This window comes from Sinocyclocheilus anshuiensis, unplaced genomic scaffold (assembly GCF_001515605.1).
Source record: "Sinocyclocheilus anshuiensis isolate Anshui unplaced genomic scaffold, SAMN03320099.WGS_v1.1 scaffold1431, whole genome shotgun sequence".
NCBI classification, from domain to species: domain Eukaryota; kingdom Metazoa; phylum Chordata; class Actinopteri; order Cypriniformes; family Cyprinidae; genus Sinocyclocheilus; species Sinocyclocheilus anshuiensis.
The window spans coordinates 176904-196931 of NW_015537992.1; the positions used below are offsets into that span (position 1 = coordinate 176904).

Sequence of the window (20028 nt, forward strand, 5' to 3'; positions counted from 1 at the left end):
TATATCCTCACTTTAATAGGAAACGTATGTGTGTGTGTGTGTGTGTGAGTGTGTGCGAGTGTGTGTGTGTGAGTGCGTGTGTGAGAGCGTGTGTGAGAGCGTGTGTGAGAGCGTGTGTGAGAGTATGCGTACGTGTGTGTGTGTGAGTGAGTGTGTGTGTGTGTGTGTGCGTGTGTGTGCGTGCGTGAGTGCGTGTGAGCGCGTGTGTGAGTGAGTGTGTGTTTGAGTGAGTGAGTGTGTGAGAGAGTGTGTGTGTGTGTGTGAGTGAGTGAGTGAGTGCGTATAAAGCCCAGAGTATACTTTATTTTTGTAGGCATATGCTAGCATATGTGTGCAGCTGAACACGTATAGTCCAGTATAGTTCATTTGAGGTGTACTCGAACACAGGCGGATGACACATGCGCTCAGGACAGCTTCATTTTTGTCCAGTGTCTGCACTATTTATCAGAAGTTATGACTGATAAAAATGTCTTTGTACTCTTTTAAACTAAGGTTGGGGCTCTTTCATTACCCTCTCACACAAGCACTTGTCAATGCAGCCATCTGTTGTTGTTGCAGTCTCTGCTGTTTAGTTGTTGTTCTGTCTCTTTAGTTTACTGTGAAACAGCGGCCCGGGCCAGTGCTGCCACCTTGAGGAACAACCGATTAGTGCAAAATCAAATCAATGCGCATGCACCACCTGCACATATAAAGTACGTGCGGTTACAAAAATTGCATGGTGTGCGTACTATTTTGGTGACAAAATCTGCATCAAGGCCAAAGTATACTTTGGTTTTTACGCGTACGCGTGGGTCTGCATTGACAAGCGCTTGTGTGAGAGGGTTATGAGAGAGCCGCAACTTTAGATTAAAAGAGTACAAAGACATTTTTATTGGTCATAACTTCTAGAGAAAATTGGCTAGTGTATGCATACAAAAACAAAGTATACTTTGGGCTTCACGCGCACTGCCCTCGAGTACATGAGACAACCGAAGCATACTTTGGCCTGAAACTGTAAATGTGTGCATCTCTAGAATGAGGCTGTGATGCGGATGATCAGTTACGGTTAGGGATGATCAGTTACGGTTAGGGTGATCAGTTACGGTTAGGGGTGATCAGTTACGGTTAGGGGTGATCAGTTACGGTTACAGTTAGGGATGATCGGTTAGGGTGATCAGTTACGGTTAGGGGTGATCGGTTACGGTTAGGGATGATCGGTTACGGTTAGGGTGATCGGTTACGGTTAGGGATGATCGTTACGGTTGGGGTGATCGGTTACGGTTGGGGTGATCAGTTAAGGTTAGGGACAGAGTATGTGAGCGGAGTGGAGCGGCAACAATTTCCCCTCCGCGCTCCGAGCATTTAATAATCACTCCACTCCAGCTCCGCTTCGGGGTTCACCATTTCCCGCTCCCGCTCCACTCCTCGCTCACTGATATCAGAAACACCGCTCCGCCTTCGCTCCACGGATAAAGTATTTCAGTTTGTTTGAAATATCACATTTCTGTTCATAACGTATATTAAAAAATAAAATAACAGGAGAGTTTCAAAGTGGCTTATTGAAACACTAGTGTGCACACTTTTTTCCTACCACATGACAAGCTAATAACATGGTTGTCACCATTAAAAGGTATAATTGCTGCTTTTTTGGTATAATTGCTGCTTTTCAGTGCAAATTTTGTTTGTGATGAAAATAACAGTACATTAAATAGCTTGTAATAACGTCAGTTATTTTACCTACGGATCGATGCATTTCTTATAGATTTCTGCTCATTCGAAATCGGATACAGATGAAGCAGCACTGTAAGATTAGTTGTTGTTTTTTTTTTGAGAGGGAGAGAGAGAGAGCGATTGCGTGTGAATAAGTGTTGTAGTAGGCTACTTGTTTAAATCGTGCTTTCAGCTGAAAATATTCAGTATCTAGAAGGAACAAACAAATTCCTTGAGAACTATAACTTCCCGCTTATGTCCATTGCTGTCATCATAGCCTTCACATTCTTTCTGATTTGAGTGATCCTTCTCTATCAAGCTAGCTAAATGTTTAACCTGTGAATTCCTGCTAAATATGCAGTTATATTACGGGCTGTTTGCATGAATTGTACTCGTGATGGAGCGGTGGTGGAGCGCTCTTGGAGCGAGTGAAAACCACGACGCTCCGACTTCTAAAAACTCCACTCCTCGCTCCAGTCAAAATCACACCGCTCCCACTCCGCTCCGCTCACATACTCTGGTTAGGGATGATCAGTTATGGTTAGGGTAATCAGAAAGTATTTTCTCTCACTGCTGGACTGCCTCATGTTGTTGAGCATCCTGCTGCGAGCCTCCTCCAGCACGTCCTCCAGGAACACCACCTCCCCGCGGCGTGTGCTCATGCCCTGCACCAGCCCGAACGCCACATGAACACACCTGACACACACACACACACACACACACATTATGTAATTACTAGGGCTTTCATAATGAACTTTTTAATTGTGCGATTAATATTAACACATTTAATGCAGCAACCATTTTTTCCTGGTATCCTTTGTCTAGTGTTATAGTAGGCTATATGAACACGCTATCAAGCATGATAAGACGCAAAAGAGAAGTTAATTTGGTACCGGCGCACACACTGTGAAGCAGCTCTCTGTGAACACAGGCGTCTGACACACGCACAGAAAGCCACTTCAGACAACAGACAAAAACACACAATTCAAAACGCCCATTTTAGGCGAGTGATCTCGTCTTATATGAGCGCGGTCTTAAATGAGTTATAAAGTCCTAAATAAGCGTAAAGAGTTGGGAGAAAACCGGATGTGGGTCAGATCCGCATCATCTGTGTCAGGTTTTAAAGAGACAGCGCTGCTTAAAGTCAAACATACTGCAGTCTGTCACTGATGGAAATCACTCACTGCTCTGCTCACTGATTCACTTCCGCAGCTTGAATAAAGATTCATCTACATACAAGTTATAGTTTATCTGAAGATTGTTTTAAAGTTCACTTAAATTAAAACTTATGTTTTTCAATGCCTATTAATTGTTAAAAATAATAGCTTTAAATTATACTGTAATGTTGAATGGCTATAATTAATGGATAAAATTGAGGGGAAAATGCATTCATTACAGACACCTGTAGCATTATTGTATCAACGATACTGGCCCTCATTAATAACAGGTTTAGTAAAGGGTGCCATTAAACTTATTTAAAATATACCATCTTTATGTTGTTTCTACACTAATTTGGGGATTCAATGTGAAATGATGGCAATATAAATATATGTTAATATGCGATGAATCATGATTAATTACAGAAAAATGTGCAATTACGTTTTTTATAATCGATTGACAGCATGCATTGCATTGTTAAATGGTTTTTAGTGAAGTGAACTAGAAGAGAATGTATTGAAGGACCTGAGGATCTGTTTCAGTGACAGTCTGTGTGTAGCTTCACGAGAGCAACCGTACATCTGTGTTGCGATTTATTTTCTTGTTTACTTTATCGTTTACAATCATTTATTCATTTTCATTAGATTTAAAAAATCTAATGAACATATTCTTCACTGTATAAATTAAATATATAGATTAAACACCGACAGCAGTTGGTAAATTAGGCACGGTCACTTTAAGCACAATTTATGTGTCTAATATGTATGTATTTGTCCGTTCAAGCGCAAGAAGGCACAGAAAGAAACTCCATACGGGCTTCGCGTGTTTCCTGAGACACGGCTCTATATGTTTCCGCTGTGCACACAGAACACACTGAATGCAGTTGTTATTCGCGTCTTCTTGTGCTTGAATGCATTAAAATCACTTCAATGTTCAAATTGGTAAGTGTGTTTGTCCGTTCAAGCGAAAGAAGACGCGAAAGAGAAACAGAACACGAGTGCTGAGTGGAGTTCTCTTTGCATCGTCTTGCACTTTGTGTGCTTTTCACTTCTAATGCTTTTAAATCGACTGAATGTTTAAATTGGCAAAGCTTTAAAAACACGTGCAAATGATAAACTTTCATGAGGACACAGCAGTGGCAAAACCATCTACTGTCCCGAGTGTTTTACGCTGGCCCCGGGCCATCCTTAGTGTCGAGCCTCGATTAAGGACACATCCCATGGCATTTGATGTCACAATAAACTATTAAATATTGTAGGATTACAAATTTAAGCATCTGTTTAAGATCTGCTGATCCTACACCCTGACGTAACATGATATGAAAAACTAAGGTGATCTACTTTGTATTGGGCATTTAATGTGAACATGATGGCATCTATTTACGGAGTAGGTTCAATACAGTTTCCAGGGAAGGGGTTCTGCCAGTCTCTGATCTTCCTACTAAGCGTTAACTACATGTGAATGTTTACACGTCTTTTGTTCTCGTACTGTGTCAACATCTCTAAGGCCCATCTATGAACGCCTATAAAATACTATGTACGCCTGCCTTAGTCAGACATTTGATGACTGCAGCGCCACACAGCAAGTTCTCAATAAAGTGTCCTGCTGAAGATACCCAAGAGTTTCCAACAATATCATCAAATTAACCTAGCAAGAGAAGTACTTCATTTCACACATCAAACATCTGTATTGATCAGTGTTTTGATAATGCGGAGGTTGTGGCAAAAAGACCTACTTTCCAATAACACTCAAAGTCCGTTAGTCGTAGGAAGGTCAAGATAACAGAGAAGAGATTATTTTAGGAGATTGCATTTCTGCCGGCGCTGTGAGTTTAAGGTGCATTCGGGAACACAAGGTTTACTTCATTTACATTCACATCTTTCATATTTTTGTGTGCAGAAGTTTGCAGCACAATCTGCCAGAATAAAAGCGTTTGAACGTTTGATAGTGAATCATTTAAAACATTAATATTTGTATTGTAATTGCAGTGTTGGTTCTTGTAAAGAGGCTAATTTCCATTAGCAGAACAGTCTTTGTTCTTTGAGTCTCAGCAGCAGCAACGGGAGACATTTTCATTGCAGTTCAAAGTGCAATCACAATATGTGACCACATAATATACAGTATAATCTTTTGGCCAAATTGTGCAGCCCTACATATAAGTTTACGACAAAAACAAATATAAATATAAAAATTACACTACTACTTAACTACAAATGAAACGCTTCCTAAAAAAGATGCAATATCTTATCTTTTTACACGCATGTAGCCATTAATCATTATGAAGAACCATAAACATGACTTGGAGAACTGTGATCATGTGAATGTGTAGAAATATTAATTTACAATCTCAGGGGAACCTCAAGAAAATATTTTACATCTAAGAGGTTCGTCTGACCAAAACTTTGGATGAATCATTTGATCTTTTAAAAGTTAATAAACTCCCCTTCAGTGGATTCAAGTATCAATTTATTTATATAATTTTGTCAATTGTTTTTAATATGGTGACATTAATGTATTTTTTTCTTATTTTTTCCTCCTAAGTCGATGCCTTTTGTATATGGTTTGTTAAATACATTTGTTTATTGTTCATATTTTTTGAACTATGTTGACCTGCAACAAAAGTTTGTCCCTAAAAAGAGAAGAATAAAAATTAAGTTGAAAAATAAAAGTTAATAACCCATATGTAGACATGAAGTTTACTATAACACATAACAAAATGACTAAAACTTCAAATAAAATTGACATAAAAATGGAAAATATAAAAATAAAAACAGATTCAAAATATTAATAAAAACGATAAGTGTCTCAAGGATTTTCAAATTACACTGGGTTAAACCATCAAGCTTTTATTTTGGATAAAAACTGCAGGGAGAGCTTAACGCTTCAATAATCATTCAAACAGCTGATTCATTCAGAAACGAAGCAAGTGACTCTCATTATGAATGAGTCACTGAATCACTTGATTCATTCAAACCTGTGGATTCATCAAAACTGTGAATCACCACTGCGAAAAACAGACAATATTGTGACTTAAATGTACACAATATTAACTCCTTTATTGAACTGTTGTATTAAATCAGTATCAGATTTACAGTCGTGCAGATCTTGGTGAAAAGCCGCACTCTTGCTGGTGTGATATTGCTAAACTATATCATATGATATAAATATAAGAGGGTCATTTTTGTCCTCATATCTTGAATTGTAGGCTCATAACTGCATTCCAAAAGACTTCATCACACAGTCAGTCGTCCTGCATCATGTTCATCAGATGCTCCATCAGTGTAAGATGACTGACAGGTCTGGACAGGGTGCTGCATTAAATTCACTAATTGTTTTAACATGTTATTTTTACGTGTTTTTGAACACAGTTACTTCCAAAATCATTGCAATGACCAGAAATGTAAGTTTAAGTCATGTAATTAAGAGTCCATTTTGATTTCATGTTGACTTTACAGCAACGTCTGTATGCAGGGCGCTTGGGGGTGTATATATATATATATATACATATGTGTGTGTGTGTGTGTGTGTATGTGTGTGTGTGAGTGTCATGTGTGTGTGTGAGTGTCATGTGTGTGCATGTCATGTGTGTCTGTGAGTGTGTGTGTGTGTGTGTGTGTGTGTACCTCTCTGTCCACTGGTGTCCCATGGTTTGCAGGATGTGAAAGAGCTGCTGGAAGTGGACGGTCTGACTCTTATCTGTCTTAAAGAGGGAAGGAGGACAGAGCTGATGCAGAAGGTCAGAGAGTTGTGTGGTTTAGCAGTGATTTCAGACGATTCTTACTAGGGATGCAACAATACAGTTAGCCCACGGCTCAATACATACCTTGGTTTTTAACCACGGTTTTCGGTTCAGTTCTGATGGCTTGGCACGTCAGTGGTTTTTTTTTTTTTTTTAGATTTAAAATGCAATGTTTAAAACAAATTACCAAAAAAATGTCTACTTCAAATTTCTTTTGAGAGAAGTATTATTTTTCCTAATTTTACCCAAAATAGGATGGATTGGCCATTATTGAGCGTAATAAACACAGGTAATGTCCGTTTCATTCATACTGGAAGCTGGAGGGCGCCCTCGCGCAGAGACTCCACATGTGCATCACAGAAGTAACAGAACAGATGACGCTCCAGGAAATCACTAATGTCACTTCATTACAGTATAGAATATATTTTCTGCCTCATTCTGTGCCACATCAGATCACAAAGGGGAGTTATTTCAAACACTCGACTGATGTTGCATTTTGTTGATCAACAGGTTTAGAAACGCTTCTCATTAAAGTCATTACAAGGGAAGATGTTCGGCCGGCGTATAAGCGGGGACTCACAGGCACACACAGACAGAGCCAATTCGGAGAGAAAAAACGAATGCACAGAAATTCACAAGTGTGTATTGAACCGCGGATGTCGTACCGAAAGGTTCAATATTATATTGAATATTGTGGCATCCCTGATTCTTACCACATAGATCATCTCATCAAACCCGAACCTCTGCTTCCTGTCCAGTGCTGCTGCGACGTCTCTGAAAGCAAACAGAAATGACTTGTGTCACGACTGTGAACTCAGTGTGTATGTGCGGCTCAGAGAGGTGCGTGACAGACCTGGTGATGTACAGAGACGTCCCATCACTGCGCACCAGTGTGGCGTAAGACGACATATCGCCCGCTTCAGACAGATCCACCACAGCCGTGCCCTTCCTGCACAACAACCAGTCACTGTCAGTTACCACAAGCAAACTATGCCATGATCTTTTGACTGCAGAACTCTCATTTCATGATGTCTGACTGACAAATATGCCCTTTGAAGGAATAGCTCACACAAAAATTACAATTTGAAGTGACAAGCTGCATGTTTGAGTCTATAATCAATCCAGTGAAAAAGTGCATCTGCTGTTGTCTCTCGCATCAAAATCCAGCCACAGATTTGTTCAGAGCTGTTTAAACACTGCTTGATCTGTGCAGATTTCTCTCCTGATTCACACCAGAACACAAACTCATCCTAATCTCTGATGGACTGAGGGTGAGCACATTTTCATTTTTGGGTGAACTATTCCTTCAGGTTTACTAGACTGTTTATGTTAAAACTGTGTAACCCAAATGAATGGAAATTTTATATGCAATTCAAATACAGAAATCTCAAATTTAGGCCTGTGTGTTTTTGGTGTGCAGGAAAGGCTTTCTGCTATTCAGATGTCTCCAGGTTTTATTACTGTCAGAATGAGAGGTGGTGTCGTACTCGGTGGTCTTTAAGAGTCCTTGGCTCATCAGCACGTCCAGCACATTCTGGGTTTGATGGTGATGAAACGCCTCTCCAGAGTAATGGTCAAAGTGAACTCCTAAACGCTGAGAGAGCACAGACACCGTCAGACGCTGTGAGCCTCTCTGCATGAACCTCCGTCACTCACAATCACAGCATACACTGAAGTCTCAAAGGTACAGTAACACTAGGGCTGGACTATAGACCAATTTGGAGTAGACGTCACTTGCAGCTGCATCTATTGTGGTGGCAGAAAAACACTGGGAACAAATGGACAGAAACGGGTAAAATCCATGGAATAAGACAAAAAAATGTGTTTTTGTGACTTTGGATGCCAGTATCAGAATGCAAATCATTTTTATAGAATACTGTCATCAAAGACACCATTTGAAGCTAAACGCAGATGTTTAAACGGACAGACTATGAATGAAACCTGCTATGATTACCCTACTTTTAAAGCATAAATTTGATTTAAACAGTACTCACATATGCAGTTCATAAGGGACATATTGTATTAGCCCTACAGTTACAGCAAGAAATACTATTTAAACCTATAAAATTTTACATAACATTGACCTATTTTATCTCACAATTCTGACTTTTTTCTTGCAAATTCAAGATTATATGTCCTAGTTCGGATTTGTAACTTGATTTTACTCAATTGCGAGTTTGTCCATTCTGAGGGGAAAAAAAGCCAGAAGTGTGGGATATAAACTCATGATTCTGAGCCGAGGGGAGAAAAAAAAAAAGAGAATGACGAGTTGATTTTTATTTTTTTTTATTTTCAGAATTTTGAGGTATAATCTCGGAATTGTGAGAAAAAAGTCAGAATTTTGAAATATAAACTCAAAATTACCTTTTTTATTATTTTATTCCATAGCTTCCATAGACTTCTACTTAAAACTGTCATTTTCTGCCACTAGATAGTTTTTTAGGAGCCAAGCGCCGAAGGTTTTCTTATCATTCTTCCTCCTCCTGCTCTTGAGTTTATGGCAGCCCATAGAACCGCTTGCGGGAAAGTTGTGAAATTTGGCACACTGATAGAGGACAGTCTCACCATTAACCACAGCAAGTTTGGAGTCTCTAACTCAAACTCTCTAGCGCCACCACTTGTCCAAATTTTCACTCGTGTTTATGCTAATAACTTATAACGGTTCATGAGGTCTAGAAGGAAAATTATTTTTTCCTCTGATTCCTTGGCTCATGCCGAGTCAAACAGACTCCAAAATTTAAATTCACTATTTTTAATAGTTAAAAAAAACATACTTTTTAGAACTCGTCTTAGACGGTTCATCCACGCAAACGAATTCCGACGACAAGCTTGCCAAATCAGACATGAGGCTTTGCCGTACTCAGACCAAACTTGGGTGTGTGTTATGATAACCATGCCCTGAGGCTACATGCTGCAGCGCCACCTAGTGGTTAGGAGATAAGAAAAATGCCTATTTTTGCTTATAATTTCTGAATGCTTTGGCCAAAAATCACAAGTCAATTTAGATTCGGAGCAACATACTGAGTGGAATGATACCCAATTTTCCCATGTCAGCCATTTTGAATTTTGTCATAAAATGCTATATTTTATTTTATTTTAAAAATTGCTATATTTACGCGTTGGCGTACCATTACGAAACTCGGTACGTGTCTTCGGGACCATGGCCTGACAGTACTCAAAAAGTTAGTGGTCAAAAATTATAATGAAATTTCAAAAAATGCTAATAGCTTTTGAAGATTTTTGTCTATTGTCATGAGACCGGTCTTGATAGATTCCGTGGATCATACCAAGAACACAGATACCATTTTTGCCATATTGGAAAACAAGACAAAAATACTGAGGAAGATACTCATTTTTGCAATGCATGCAACATTTAATGCAGTCAATTTAAGAATCTTTTTAAGGCTTACTTTGAGAAAGGGTGAATTAAGACTTTTTAAGACTCTGTATGTTCACATACCGCTGTCATAATAGGCTTTTACGGCAGAGAGTTTAAACATAATTATATTAGAAATATAATTGCATCATTAGCAATGTGTTTCTGGGTCACATGTCTTTTTCTTTTATCGTGAGTAATGCTCAGTATTTTGACAGACACATTCAGAGCCTCTGTTAACTCTTTCAAGGAGTTCAGTTTATACGTTTATACAGTGTTGAATATTATACATGAAAATAAACTGGATTTAAGAGTTTGTCATTGATTTCAATCTTTAATATTAAAGTAACGTATGACTTGACCGGGCTTCCTGCTCAGTTTACAGCATTATCTGAGAGAGACTTAAGACAAGACTTAAGACATGCAATACGTTCATTATCAAATATCCAGTCAAATGCTCATGTTGATGTGAAATCAGAGAGCGTGGGTCTTTTTACATGTGCATAAGAAATCCTAAATGTGATTTTAAAAACGTGCAAAAGAAAATTGCATGCAGTTCCTCAAACACAGCTCTAGTTTTGAGTGCTGGCACTCCCAGATATGAACACATAAATCCCTCATGAATAAGAACTGATTTTACCTGATAGATGCGTTTATATTCGTCCACCGTGATCTCACGAAACTGTCTCCAGAGCGCCAGGGCCTGATCTTCATTCTGCTCCAGACGTCTGAAGAACTCTGCAGCGGCCGAACGCACGCTCTCATCACGCTCGGCCTCGCGGTTCACCTGAACATACACCTGCAGCCCACAGTGTCAAAACAAACAGATCTGAGTGCATGCTAGTCCCAATGCAACTACATCCGGCCTGGGCCAGTGCAAACGAAACACAAGAGCGGACCTCAAACAGGTGCTCCAGCGGCTGCGTCCTCAGCTTCTCCTGAGAGCCGAAGCGTTCAAAGCCTGCGCCCAGCAGACCTGCAAACACCAGCCAGCTTCAGCAACCTTCATCAAACACACCTTTTTCAGGAGTATATGCAAGTCATATGCAACTTACTGACTTCTCTAGGTTAATAATGGTAACAGATAACTTACCAAACTGCATTCCCCAGTCGCCCAAATAATTGACTCGAATAACCTCTTTCCCCAAAGCCTTCTTTAGGTTGGCAATGAAGTTTCCTACAAAAGAAACAGAGCTAACTATTTAAGCTGTGAATATCCTTTTTGCGAACAACTGTTTTATTAAAATCATCCGTTCAATACAAACACAGCAAATAATTAACCTAAGAATGTCCTGTTCATATGGGATGATATTAGACTCAAAATGATTAATAGATGCACGCACAATTATCCATGTACTGCATAAATTTTATACATGTATCTTACTAACCACAAACAAATGCCTTTCAATTTGAGTCTGTGGAATTGTGTGTGTGTGTGTGGATTGGGCAAGGCTAGAGAGAGAGAGTGTGTGTGTGTATTGGGCAAGGCTAGAGAAAGAGAGTGTGTGTGTGTGTGTGTGTGTGTGTGGATTGGGCAAGACTAAAAGGGCGGAATGAAAGTCTCAAAATTCAAATGAATCAAATAGAATCGACTCAGAAGAGATGTGAATGAATGCACGCACGTTGCCTGATGCACAAATGCACATTTTAATCGCTACATGCACAAATCATGATACTTTAATACAAACTATAACATTTGTATTCACAAATATGTCTCTATTTGAACAAAATGCTGCACATTAATGTAATTCTTAACTCTACAGACATCGGTTGAAAAGCATTTGTTTCAGTGTGGTGAAGCACATTTGTACATTTTTCAATCATGTACACGTTAATGAATTGCACTGGGCCTTGTTCGTTGGTAGTTGTGTGTGTGGGGGACGTGAAATGCTGTAAACTGCGAAAATTAAGTCTCAAAATCCAAATGAACCGAACAAGATCGACTCGAACTAGACGTCAATTAATGCACGCGTGTCACCTGATACACATATGCACAGATTCCTTTTTGCATATCCTGAATTCCACAGACTCAAATTGAAAGGTATTTGTTTGTGGTTAATAAGATACATGCATGAAATTTATGCAGTGCATGGATAATTGTGCGTGCATCTATTAATCATTTTGAGTCTAATATCATCCCATATGTTCACAAGCACTCGCTCCACTGGTGACAGAGGGGACTAGTTTAACAGGAATGCATTGCACCTTACCAATTATAGTGGAGCGCAGATGACCGGCGTGAAATTTCTTAGCGATGTTTGGAGAACTATAAGCAAAGAGAGTTCAAACATCAAAATATACTGTAAGCTAATGGGTCCGCTATTCACAGTTTTTACACGACAAATCAAGGCTTTCCTTCACTGCACCACAGCTATTTATACCGGGATTACACTACCGATGGAGATATTAAAACATCAAATTCAGTGTACACCTTACTGATGAGGAATACTATATTTACAGTTGCAATCAAAATTATTCAACCAGTTCAACCAAGACAATTCAAAAAAGGCATCAATAAACGATTATAGATCATTATTAAATTAAATTAAAATCATCAATTCAGACTTTGATCCCGAGTTATGAAGCACGTGCACATGAAAGTGTGACATCAGCAACGAACAGCCAATCACATGCCTTGAAACTCTGATTCACTTCTCATGAGAGAGTCAGTGCGATTCACTACCAAAGATTAAAAGATTGAACAATATGAAGAATTTAAACACATTTACACAGCAAGATTAAACGATCTATCCATGAAAGAGGGCAACTAAACAAAAACATCTTGCCATATCAGTGCAAGTGAAACTTATGATGTTAGTTTATATAGTTGATATATATATATATATATATATATATATATATATATGACCCTGGACCACAAAACCAGTCACAAGGGTCAATTTTTCAAAAATTGAGATGTATACATCAGCTGAAAGCTGAATAAATAATCTTTCCATTGATGTATGGTTTGTTAGGATAGGACAATATTTGGCTGAGATGCAACTATTTGAAAATCTGGAATCTGAGGGTGCAAAAAAATCTAAATATTGAGAAAATCATCTTTAAAGTTGTTCAAATGAAGTTCTTAGCAATGCATATTACTAATCAAAAATTAAGTTTTGATATATTTATGGTAGGAAATTTACAAAATATCTTCATGGAACATGATCTTTACTTAATATCCTAATGATTTTTGGCATAAAAGAAAAATGGATAATTTTGACCCATACAATGTATTGTTGGCTATTGCTACAAATATACCCCAGCGACTTAAGACTTATTTACGGTATATTGCATATCATATTATTAAAATAAAAGCTTAATAATTATTATTAAACTAAACTGGCTCGTGTAATGTATTATGGGTATAATAATTATATAAATAAAATAATTATAATAAATAATCATCGCTAAAAGCCAGATGATATTATCTTTAAAATTGTTTTATTATGTTGTGCCCTTTAATTCGGAGCAAGAGAAACTGGGGGAGTGGCTTTTTTACATTTACGGTCTAATTTAATAAAACTATTTATTCTCTGTGGCCCTAGAGCTCTTTTGACTTGGCCATGTTTATGTACAGTATGTGTAACAGCTCAAGCAAATTAGGTCTTGCTAAAGAGTTTCCAAAGACTTCTTTTGTTTGTTTTTACCCTACCATACAAATAAGTGACTTAGAAACAGCAGCACTGACGAGGGGTTGAATAATTATGACAGCTGCATTACAAAGAAATCCTATAGCTCAAAAATAACTCATATATTGACGTTGTCACTTTTAATATGCCACTGAACTATAATAGATGCGATTTTAAAAACTCTGGATCTTCAGAAAAGCTTACATTTGTAAAGTATCAGTCTCTCGGGGGTTGAATAATTTTGATTGCAAATGTATGTATATACTGATTTTGATCTTGGTACATTAAGTCATGTTAAGGATTTTAGAAAGTCCCAGCAGCAGGTGCTGTTTATGCATCACAAGCGCCCAAACATCGCTGTTGTTTGTTCTGTTTTGACAGGTGATCTAAACATTCTTGGCTTAAACCGATGGGAAGCGGACGGTTCTCCCGGAAGGTCTCTGTGCCGGTCACATGACTGAACACACCTGAACTCCACCAGTGTTCTTCCTCCCTGAAGATGATGCAGAAGTTCACTCTTCACGCCGAACACATCCGGCTCTGAACGCAGCTGCTCTAAGAGCTTCTGAAACAGCAGACAACAGACAGTGTGACACTTCAATTAGAGACTAAAGTCACAGTGAAACGGATTTAGAAAATAAGACTTTCAATTCATGCCAACATTCAACATATGTGACCCTGGAGCACAAAACCAGTCATGAGGGTCAATTTTGTGAAATTGAGATGTATACATCAGCTGAAAGCTGAATAAATAATCGTTCCATTGATGTATGGTTTGTTAGGATAGGACAATATTTGGCTGAGATACAGCTATTTGAAAATCTGGAATCTGAGGGTGCAAAAAAATCTAAATATTGAGAAAATCATCTTTAAAGTTGTTCAAATTAAGTTCTTAGCAATGCATATTACTACTCAAAAATTAAGTTTTGATATATTTACGGTAGGAAATGTACAAAATATCTTCATGGAACATGATCTTTACTTAATATCCTAATGATTTTTGGCATAAAAGAAAAATGTATAATTTTGACCCATACAATGTATTTTTGGCTATTGCTACAAATATACCCCAGCGACTTAAGACTGCTTTTATGCTCCAGGGTCACATATATGTAGCATTGCCTTCATTCAAGCTGTCAAACCACAAAAAGACAAACATATTACTGTAACATGTCTACACAATGTGTCCTGCAGCCAGGGTTAAAGTCATTATACACATGAACAATGATTCTGGATGGAGAACTATGTGCGTGGAGCTTTGTGTGTCTTCCTGTGTACGAGTAAAGAAGACCTGCAGCAAAGCGTCTGTGTTCACCTGTGCCAGGATCAGCTTGTTTAATCTGAAGAGAATCACTCCTCGACCGGCGGAGACCTCCTCCACGACAGCATCCCGCTTCATCTGGAGCAGAGAGCAGAAACCCTTCTTCAGACAATCACAGAAACACGCACATCCAACAGAGTAATAAAAGAGAGCAAGAGAGTCCTCATTCACGAAAACATCCAATGAGCGCATCAAAACAGATGTAGCTTGAGGTGTCACATCTGTAACGGCGAGCTTAATAAATGCTCGCATTGTTTGCATTTCTTCCTAGCGTTTAATTCTTCAGTAGATATCTAGCTCTAGCGCTCCACTCTGGTCTTCATGCACAGCATCGGCTCACCTGATTGGCCAGGGCTTGTGTTTTGCTCTGCAGGTCTCCACCAGCAGCAACAGCTCCGTTCTGCAGCAGACGCTTCACCGACACACACAGATCAGCGGCAGACCTGAGACGACAAAGACCACAGTCACAGGGCTACAACACACACATTACACACTCACTTACACACACACACACTCACTTACACACACACACACACACACACTCACTTACATACATACACACACACACTCACTTACATACACACACACACAAACATAAAACACACACACAAACATAAAACACACACAACAACACACTCACTCACACACACACACACTCACACACACACTCACTTACACACACTCACTTACACACACACACACACACACACTCACTTACATACATACACACACACACTCACTTACATACACACACACACTCACTCACACACACACACTCACTTACATACACACACACACTCACTCACACACACACACTCACTTACATACACACACACACTCACTCACACACACACACTCACTTACATACACACACACACTCACTCACACACACACACTCACTTACATACACACACACACTCACTCACACACACACACTCACTTACATACACACACACACTCACTCACACACACACACTCACTTACATACACACACACACTCACTCACACACACACACTCACTTACATACACACACACACTCACTCACACACACACACTCACTTACATACACACACACACTCACTCACACACACACACTCACTTACATACACACACACACTCACTCACACACACACACTCACTTACATACACACACACACTCACTCACACACACACACTCACTTACATACACACACACACTCACTCACACACACACACTCACTTACATACACACACACACTCACTCACACACACACACTCACTTACATACACACACACACTCACTCACACACACACACTCACTTACATACACACACACACTCACTCACACACACACACTCACTTACATACACACACACACTCACTCACACACACACACTCACTTACATACACACACACACTCACTCACACACACACACTCACTTACATACACACACACACTCACTCACACACACACACTCACTTACATACACACACACACTCACTCACACACACACACTCACTTACATACACACACACACTCACTCACACACACACACTCACTTACATACACACACACACTCACTCACACACACACACTCACTTACATACACACACACACTCACTCACACACACACACTCACTTACATACACACACACACTCACTCACACACACACACTCACTTACATACACACACACACTCACTCACACACACACACTCACTTACATACACACACACACTCACTCACACACACACACTCACTTACATACACACACACACTCACTCACACACACACACTCACTTACATACACACACACACTCACTCACACACACACACTCACTTACATACACACACACACTCACTCACACACACACACTCACTTACATACACACACACACTCACTCACACACACACACTCACTTACATACACACACACACTCACTCACACACACACACTCACTTACATACACACACACACTCACTCACACACACACACTCACTTACATACACACACACACTCACTCACACACACACACTCACTTACATACACACACACACTCACTCACACACACACACTCACTTACATACACACACACACTCACTCACACACACACACTCACTTACATACACACACACACTCACTCACACACACACACTCACTTACATACACACACACACTCACTCACACACACACACTCACTTACATACACACACACACTCACTCACACACACACACTCACTTACATACACACACACACTCACTCACACACACACACTCACTTACATACACACACACACTCACTCACACACACACACACACACACACACACTCACACACACACTCACTTACACACACTCACTTACACACACACACAACACCACACACACACACAAACACACATAGCAACACACACACATGCCGCCGTGTAACTCGGTGATAATAAGCAGTGTTGGGGAAAGTTACTTTCAAAAATAACACATTACAATATTGCATTACTCCATAAAAAAGTAAGTCACTGCGTTACTTTTTATGGAAAGTAATGCATTGCGGTACTTTTGCGGTACTTTTTGTCACCTGGGCTTGCTTATTTGTTTTTTGAATAACAAAAAATCCAAAGGTTATGTTTTTGGCACCTGTAAAGGCCCTTTCACACAGAAAGTGAACTGAATAAGCCTGGGGCTGAAAGAAACGGAATATATAAATGCATCATTCTGAAAGTAATTACGTAATTATCGTTACTTGTAATGCGAGGAACCAGGAACCGATGAATCGGCTCTTTGAACCAATTCAATGAGCCGAACTGTCCAAAAAGAACCAGTTCGCGGAAAAGAATCGGACTTTGCATCACTAGTTTATTCGGTGAGCAGGTGTTTGAGTGTAGCTCTTACTGCTTCTTTGACACCGGCACTGCAGAGATGAGTGGTATGAACACATCTTCAGACAGTCCACACACCTCTGCAAGCTGCAACACAAGAAGAGCGATCACCCCGTGTGTGTGTGAGAGTGTGTGTGTGTGAGTGTGTGTGTGAGTGTGAGAGTGTGTGTGTGAGAGAGAGTGAGTGAGTGAGTGAGTGAGTGAGAGTGTGAGTGTGTGTGAGTGTGTGTGAGTGAGTGAGTGAGTGAGTGAGTGAGAGTGTGAGTGTGTGTGAGTGTGTGTGAGTGAGTGAGTGAGTGAGTGAGTGAGAGTGTGAGTGTGTGTGAGTGTGTGTGAGTGAGTGAGTGAGTGAGTGAGTGAGAGTGTGAGTGTGTGTGAGTGTGTGTGAGTGAGTGAGTGAGTGAGTGAGTGAGAGTGTGAGTGTGTGTGAGTGTGTGTGAGTGAGTGAGTGAGTGAGTGAGTGAGAGTGTGAGTGTGTGTGAGTGTGTGTGAGTGAGTGAGTGAGTGAGTGAGTGAGAGTGTGAGTGTGTGTGAGTGTGTGTGAGTGAGTGAGTGAGTGAGTGAGTGAGAGTGTGAGTGTGTGTGAGTGTGTGTGAGTGAGTGAGTGAGTGAGTGAGTGAGAGTGTGAGTGTGTGTGAGTGTGTGTGAGTGAGTGAGTGAGTGAGTGAGTGAGAGTGTGAGTGTGTGTGAGTGTGTGTGAGTGAGTGAGTGAGTGAGTGAGTGAGAGTGTGAGTGTGTGTGAGTGTGTGTGAGTGAGTGAGTGAGTGAGTGAGTGAGAGTGTGAGTGTGTGTGAGTGTGTGTGAGTGAGTGAGTGAGTGAGTGAGTGAGAGTGTGAGTGTGTGTGAGTGTGTGTGAGTGAGTGAGTGAGTGAGTGAGTGAGAGTGTGAGTGTGTGTGAGTGTGTGTGAGTGAGTGAGTGAGTGAGTGAGTGAGAGTGTGAGTGTGTGTGAGTGTGTGTGAGTGAGTGAGTGAGTGAGTGAGTGAGAGTGTGAGTGTGTGTGAGTGTGTGTGAGTGAGTGAGTGAGTGAGTGAGTGAGAGTGTGAGTGTGTGTGAGTGTGTGTGAGTGAGTGAGTGAGTGAGTGAGTGAGAGTGTGAGTGTGTGTGAGTGTGTGTGAGTGAGTGAGTGAGTGAGTGAGTGAGAGTGTGAGTGTGTGTGAGTGTGTGTGAGTGAGTGAGTGAGTGAGTGAGTGAGAGTGTGAGTGTGTGTGAGTGTGTGTGAGTGAGTGAGTGAGTGAGTGAGTGAGAGTGTGAGTGTGTGTGAGTGTGTGTGAGTGAGTGAGTGAGTGAGTGAGTGAGAGTGTGAGTGTGTGTGAGTGTGTGTGAGTGAGTGAGTGAGTGAGTGAGTGAGAGTGTGAGTGTGTGTGAGTGTGTGTGAGTGAGTGAGTGAGTGAGTGAGTGAGAGTGTGAGTGTGTGTGAGTGTGTGTGAGTGAGTGAGTGAGTGAGTGAGTGAGAGTGTGAGTGTGTGTGAGTGTGTGTGAGTGAGTGAGTGAGTGAGTGAGTGAGAGTGTGAGTGTGTGTGAGTGTGTGTGAGTGAGTGAGTGAGTGAGTGAGTGAGAGTGTGAGTGTGTGTGAGTGTGTGTGAGTGAGTGAGTGAGTGAGTGAGTGAGAGTGTGAGTGTGTGTGAGTGTGTGTGAGTGAGTGAGTGAGTGAGTGAGTGAGTGAGTGAGTGAGTGAGTGAGTGAGTGAGTGAGTGTGAGAGAGAGTGTGTGTGTGTGTGTGTGTGTGTGTGTGCGGCTGAAAGCTCTGCTGTACCTGCAGCGCCACGCGCCTCCTGAAGAAACACGCCATGAGTCTCGCCGCACGCGACGCGCTGTCAAAATACAAGTCAGCAGGCTCCCAAACTCTCCTCTTCTTTAGTTTTTAACAGCGGTTAGCATGCAGCTTATCGGTGCATTACCGCCACCATCTGTTCCGGAGCGTGGATCAATCCGTAGGTTTAGTCTATTCTAGATGATGAGATGAGGAAAAAGGGGGAATGGGAGCAAATAATAATAATGATAATTAAAAAAACTATCCATCATATCCTATAATAAAGCCCAGTCCCTTAAAAAACCTAACAATTCTCTAACCTGAGCTCTTTCCGTCATACTTAGGGTAGATTTTAAAGTAAGTTTCTGCAGCACTATTTCCTTAAGATTATTTTCCATCATTTGTGTTTGTCTTGCATTTCCTACCCTGTAGAATTACACATGCTCCACTGATTCATCACACAGACCAGACTGCTGCTTCCACACCATCTGTACTGTTTTATTTAG

General features: G+C 40.4%; 1 protein-coding gene across 1 annotated transcript in view; it reads right to left on the minus strand.

Moving 5' to 3' along the window:
• Positions 1 to 19709, minus strand: part of rars2 (arginyl-tRNA synthetase 2, mitochondrial) — a 25415-nt gene extending 5706 nt beyond the window's left edge. The window contains exons 1-14 of the mRNA XM_016469293.1: positions 19526 to 19709; positions 17785 to 17858; positions 15256 to 15358; positions 14910 to 14993; positions 14062 to 14159; positions 12173 to 12228; positions 11056 to 11139; positions 10862 to 10938; positions 10603 to 10761; positions 8074 to 8180; positions 7440 to 7535; positions 7300 to 7360; positions 6471 to 6547; positions 2232 to 2385 (exon numbers count right to left, since the gene is read on the minus strand). Of these exons, the coding sequence (XP_016324779.1) occupies positions 2232 to 2385; positions 6471 to 6547; positions 7300 to 7360; positions 7440 to 7535; positions 8074 to 8180; positions 10603 to 10761; positions 10862 to 10938; positions 11056 to 11139; positions 12173 to 12228; positions 14062 to 14159; positions 14910 to 14993; positions 15256 to 15358; positions 17785 to 17858; positions 19526 to 19561 (1266 nt within the window). The 5' untranslated portion in view covers positions 19562 to 19709. The remainder of the gene's footprint in view (positions 1 to 2231; positions 2386 to 6470; positions 6548 to 7299; positions 7361 to 7439; positions 7536 to 8073; positions 8181 to 10602; positions 10762 to 10861; positions 10939 to 11055; positions 11140 to 12172; positions 12229 to 14061; positions 14160 to 14909; positions 14994 to 15255; positions 15359 to 17784; positions 17859 to 19525) is intronic.
• Between the last annotated feature and the right edge of the window lie 319 nt (positions 19710 to 20028).